Source organism: Diprion similis, chromosome 2 (assembly GCF_021155765.1).
Source record: "Diprion similis isolate iyDipSimi1 chromosome 2, iyDipSimi1.1, whole genome shotgun sequence".
NCBI lineage: Eukaryota > Metazoa > Arthropoda > Insecta > Hymenoptera > Diprionidae > Diprion > Diprion similis.
Genome location: NC_060106.1, coordinates 11,899,748 through 11,906,046, shown reverse-complemented (window position 1 = coordinate 11,906,046; position 6,299 = coordinate 11,899,748). Strand labels below are relative to the sequence as shown.

Below are 6,299 nucleotides of genomic sequence, written 5' to 3'. Positions count from 1 at the left end.
GTGACTGGATGCATAGTTTCAACTTTCGCGTTCCATTATACTATTGAGAATAATGATGTCAAGGAAGACTCGAAGGTATAATAACGCAGCGGTTTATTGAAAACTTTCACTCTTAAAAATTCACCGTTTGTGAGAGTTTTCGGAAACATTTTCATTCCCGAGCTATCTATCGTCGGTGATGAAAAAAGTAATTTAAACCAAAACCTATTCCGATGTATATCACATATAAGAAAATAGTGGCAGGTATATCCTCAGATCAGTAAAGTAGAGTGGATATTAATCGAGGACGTTATTTCGTATGCGACAAACTATCCGTATAAAATTATCAGTGACAATCAACGTTTTGTTTACTGACCGCAAATTTGATATTTTTAAGTCTGAATTTGAAAATTTCCAATATTCTACCCGATTACCGAGGCTCGTTTGAAAATATTTTATATACATCGGTGTTGAATCACAAACGTTACATATCAAAAATATAAGAGACAAACAAACATGTGAAGGAGAAAACAGGAGAAAAAATGACGGCACTTAGTGAAGAAAGAGTGATTAGTAAAAATAACAAATAAATCGATACTGTATGTATACACATAAAGGACATAAACAAGAGGGTAAAAAAAGATATGTATCACGTATCACGTAGCTCTGAATTGACAATTTATTTATCCCAAAAAAAATTATAAATAAAAGGTGAAAATCAACTCACCCTAAAACAACACTGTATACAGTATATGCGCGTATAACTCGCACGCAAAGGTGAAAACGAATTTGTTTTCGTTCAAATTTGCGTACGACACATTCTCATTCTCATTCTCATTCTCATTCTCATTCTCTCTCACTCTCTCTCTTTATCCGGAAGCTCTCCGCACAACGGGTCTCACGCAGAATCGTAGCCGATCATCAATTCGACCCTAACCACCCACCTCCTCCCTCCCGCCCTCTCATCGCTCCCGTTCCGTTCCCACCGGTAAAAAACGTGGGAAAATTAACAATTTTAAAGAGTATCTTCCTTAGTTAGCTTTAAGCTTCTCGTTGCTGTAATCCGCCGCCGCGATGTGGCCGTTCCCGTTGGCGTAAATCTTCTTTCCAGATTTCGACGAGCTCTTACCGCCGAGGTAGGCCTTGTGGAAGAATCTCGCGAAGAGTACGAAGTAGCTGAAGTACATCATAAGACTGAGCTTGATGTTGACCCTCGATATGTGACACTCGGCTTGTCCGCTCTCGAGGTATTGATGAGCCCAGACATTGATCGCGCATCCGACGATCATTTGCGTCAGCTGGAGGGTGGTGATCACCATCGATATCCATTTCGGTGGCGAATATCGCATCGCCCTCAGCGCGTAGTACGAGTACATTATCGAGTGGACGCAGTAGTTCATCACGACAAACCATCTAGCTGACGCCGTGTACTCGGTGTAGGAGAACCACGAGTAGAGGAGGACGGTTATGTGGTGGTACCAGTGGAGGAATATCAGCGGCTGCTTGCGGAGAACTATGAACACCGTGTCGCCGAGCTCGGGCAGCTTCGACAAGACGAACATCCAGGTCCAGAAGCCGGAGACTCGGTCTTGCTCGATGAAGCTGCAACACAGACATTACGAAGCTCATAAATTTTAATCTCCTCACTTTGTTAGCAATGATTTCATACTCCTTTCAATTTGTATTCGCTGACGATATAATATAATATAATATAAAATTTCTCGCGAGCTATTGGATGAGTTAATATATGCTCGTATAGATGCGATAGTTCGACACTCTATTGCTTGCATACAATGTTTTAAACTTGCGTTACAGATCGATTTTACTTTTTCCACTGGGCGTTGTAGGCATGGCAAAGAGTAAGACTATCCAACCTTGAAATATTCACCTGCAATATAATCGAGTTACGTAATACCTACTTTCATTGGAACAAAATGCATACTCGGTATAAAATTTCGTTCGTAATTATACCGGAATATTCACACCTGGACAGGTGAAGGAAATTCGAATCTTCCACGATCACAAGATTATCGTAGAATTTTATACATGAGCGTTAATTTTACTTTCATCCGAGGTATAAATCCATGGTGAAAACAGGTAAGTTACTATTTAACGTGGTTAAATTCCTCAAATGAACTACATGAGTGGCTAACTGTAATTTGTTTCATGTGGTGATTTAAAAATATTCACAGTTAGTCCAGTGAATTACATGCTTTTCAAATTGGAAAATTACCATCTACCGGGAGACATAATCGGTACCACGTATCATTTATTACTTGATGAATTAATTATTCCGAAGAAAACGCGATCGGAATTCGAAAAACTTGTTTCTAAACGTTGAATATTCATGATCGTCGTAAAGACTGAACGAGACAACTTTTCTTCTTTTATTCTTTCAATTTCAAAAACCGAAATTCTGACAGAAGCAGATGTACAATTTTACAAAAACTGTGTCATAGTAGTATGTACTATAGATCCATCCGGCCTTTTGACGAATAGATAACTCTACACCAGTGAAGAGTTGTTAATTTTATTCCGTACAAACGTAATACATTGGTTTGGACACTAACTCGTTACGTATGTTCGTTTATCATAGACTCAAACACTTCAATGCATTCTGCATATGTTTATCTCAATGGATTTAAGGTCCGGGATGTTGAATTTCCAAACGATCGGACGTCCCACTGGTGCAGATGATTTCAATGTTAATTTAATGACGTCAGGCATAGATTGCTTTTACCTATATAAACTGCCGATGAATCAATTACAATTTCTATAACGCAAAAGATGATTTCGAGTCATCTGCCAAAAATATACCGACGATTTGCTCGACGATTGTTGGTGTTCAGCAGAAATCCGATGACATTTTGTAACAAAAAAAAAAAAATGTACAGACAGAAAGAAAGTGTTGCTGCGGCAAATACCAATTTCCGGTCAACTACTTCTCGTATCCCGGTTGATCTTCAAAATTTTCTTAGTTATTTGCAATGCAATAACTTGTTGAAAATTACTTTATAGCCCATTTATTAACGTATGTCCAGAACAAGAAAAATGGTTGATGTACAATTAAGACAGTTTTAAACGTTGCGCGTTTATCGGGCAATTAATACTGAATTAACGATTTTTTACAAGCAAAAAAACGACGAATTGCTTCTTTCTATCCTACGTTATAAGTGTTAACTCTTCACGGTCTCTGTTATTTTTTGTCCCGTAAGGAATGTATTAGTTTCTGGGGTCGTATCGACCCCAGGTGACAGCGGAAGGTTAAGCGATTATTCTAAAAATGCATTTATACTTTTAAATCAGAGCCACTGCAAAAGTATTTGCATTTAAAGGTGAAATGAAATTCACCTACTAGACATTTCGTATGTAAATTGGTTTAAATTTTAAACAATCACGAGCTATTCGATTTACCATGCATGGTATTTTTCAAACTTGATAAACTGTACTTATCGACGTTTCAACACAACACATGTCATCATTCTGTCCGCGTAATACTGACGCGACTTCGTAATCAGGATGCGAAAAAGATGATGATTTTACCCTATAAATAATTTACAATCATTTATCACCTGCCTGTTGTCCGAACGAAATAGAGATATTCATCTCATTAGGAATACATATACATATACATATACGTATATATATATATATATATATATATATACCTTATCAATTATAACGACACGAGTAGAAGAAGCTTAGCATCTAATGAGCAAAATTATTATTTAGAACGAGCATCGTGAGACATTTTCACACTCATAAGCACCTATTTATACAAAAGATAAATATAATCTTCGAGAAAAATACATCGCGAGTATTATTGGCAAATGAAATACGTGGCACGAAATCGCAAAAATTGCTGGAGTTACAATCATTTCTTTCATTTATCATAATTACCACTTTTACTTTTTTTTAAAGAACGATTCTGTCCAACGAATACGAAGAGCAATGTACCAAATGATAATTAAGTGCAGGATAAATGAGCAATTGTATTTCATATTTAACGATCAAAGAGGAAAATTCTCATACAGAGGGAAGATTTAGGGGGATTTTAATAATGAATCAAGAATAAATCGGGGCTTGCACTACATACATACCTCGGTATACAGACGCTGTGATAAAGCCCGTAATTCCTGAGCACGTGGATAAGTTCGGGGGCGGTTCTCGTGAATCCAATGATCGAAAAGGAGGCGAGTAAAGTATTCCAAAGGCTGAGTACGCCCCGGAGTTCGTACTTAGGTCGACTGGCCATAAAGTGCTGACCGCCAAATATGAGGATCATGTAAATGCCGCAGTAGTAGAAGCAATTCGTCCAATTATTCATCATCCAGACTCTGGTGTCTTGGTGAATGAATTCCTCCTCGAAGTTGAACACGTAGGAGTAATTGGGCAGCGTAACCTCCATGTAGTCCATTTTATTCATCTTTCCTTCTCTTTCGAGTGCGTATCCTCCTCAAGTCCAGGGCTTTCTGTCTTAGCCCACGTCCTCCTGGTCTCCCAATGTACGGATGATTCTGCGGGGATGACAAGAGTCGTTATCGTTAGGCAGGTGCGTCCACCCGCGGAATGTGTACCTCGACTTACGGATAACACAAAACCGTCTCTCATGCACACGATTATTTATCATCATGCCAACACCGTAACCTGATGCAGAATCGGCGCAATTCACTGCAGCCAAAGTATGTTTATGCACGTAATAATGTGCATATGTGCATACACGCTACCGCGAGGTAACAACTGACAAACAGATTTCGTAATTTTTTTTCGCTCCCCCCCCCCCCCCCCCCCCCCCCCCCCATCAATGACACAACCTATTCCCGTTTAAAAGATACATCGTTGCATTATATGTATATATGCAAGGAAACAGAGTTATAGGGAAAATTCTCTGTAACAATTCCGACTGTCGTTTGTTATACGTGCACGTTTCGCGTGTTCGATTATTTGAGCGGACAAGCATAACACGACGTATTATTACGTAAGAGCTGTGTGTAAACAAACCGAAATGATCACTCTTTGCTGTTTTATTGACAAAAATTATTATAACGACTGTTTGTCGAAAACTGGGGCTCGTATTTAATAAATTAAGTCTTGTGATCGTCGTCTGTCGTCGATGTGGAACGCGTCGTCGTTTTCGGAGCTCGTCGAGGCGTGTGTAACTGTTTTCTCTCCGCCTCGACTAATCAGTCACTGGCAACTGTATTTTTGACACAGAAATAAGTTGTTTCACCTCTCGCTTAGTACATGCATTACTTATGCATTGCTTGTGCATTGCACTGGTACATACAATATACCTAGAGTGTATGTATTGTCACTCCACATGTTCTATCGTTCGTAGAATAAATTACACTGTAATCGCTAGCCTTCTAGATATACATATAGGAAATGACACACATGTGTGTACACGTATGTACGCATGTATGTATGTAATGAGTTAATAGATTATCTCGCGAGGTATCATGAGTGTAATTTAGAATGTGAATAAATCGGGTATACAAGCATGGCAGTAACGATGCTTGAGAAGACGCTTCATTTCACCTCGAGTTTTCACGTGGCGGTAAATTAATCACTGAATGAGAGATCGCCACAATTCTGATTATCGAGAAATGATGTTCACTGAAACTGAAAGTTAAATCACTTACTTGTATATTATTTTTCGAAATTCAATTATTTTCGGTATTTTCTCTTCGTCGTCCTCTTCCGTTTGTTTATCGTCGAATGTATACGTAATTCCGGAAAACGTCGAGTCGCTCTCACACGCCGTCACGTTTTCGACGTTATATTTCTTGACTAGTTAGGAATTTGTGACTAGTTCGCGCCGGCTGGATGTAGGCCATTCATGCGTAAGCCGGTGTAGAGAATCTGTCACACGGTGAGCGCGCGATGAGCGGTGCGGTGCGATGCGGTTTGGGTTTGTCCGGAATCTTTCACGAATCAATAAATAAATAAATACGCGATATCTTCCTCCCGTTATATTTGAGAGCACAGCCTCTCCTCGACCTGCGCAGGAAAGGAGCAAGTTTTCAACTGTGCTTCGAACGTCAATCCGCACTATTCTTCTCACATCAAACCCCCGGGTTCCTCGTTCGCACCGGTCACTTCCACTCTCACGCATCGACGATCCGCGGGGAACTGGCGTCGGCGTGGGGTCTGGGGAGCGGTAAGGCGGCACCGGCTGCTTAGGAGTGCCAGACGTGGTCGTCGACCAACAACCTACGTGTATATCATCCCGATAATCAGTGCTGCCATCGCCAATCCGACATGAGTGCGTCTCACTAGGGAATTTATCGCAAACCGTAAAATTTAGCGATGGTTACCCC

General features: G+C 40.0%; 1 protein-coding gene across 2 annotated transcripts; it reads right to left on the bottom strand.

Moving 5' to 3' along the window:
* Nucleotides 1-640: 640 nt before the first annotated feature.
* Nucleotides 641-6,158, bottom strand: LOC124412143 (elongation of very long chain fatty acids protein 6). 2 transcript variants are annotated; one of them, XM_046891803.1, is made up of 3 exons: nucleotides 5,622-6,158; nucleotides 4,080-4,499; nucleotides 641-1,581 (listed from the first exon to the last, which is right to left on the bottom strand). In XM_046891803.1, the coding sequence occupies exons 2-3, from the start codon at nucleotides 4,403-4,405 to the stop codon at nucleotides 1,011-1,013; spliced, it is 897 nt and encodes a 298-aa protein (XP_046747759.1). In that variant the 5' UTR covers nucleotides 4,406-4,499; nucleotides 5,622-6,158; the 3' UTR covers nucleotides 641-1,010. The 2 variants fall into 2 exon arrangements, with proteins under 2 accessions (XP_046747759.1, XP_046747750.1); XM_046891794.1 differs by having other exon boundaries at nucleotides 4,080-4,496; nucleotides 5,622-6,157.
* Between the last annotated feature and the right edge of the window lie 141 nt (nucleotides 6,159-6,299).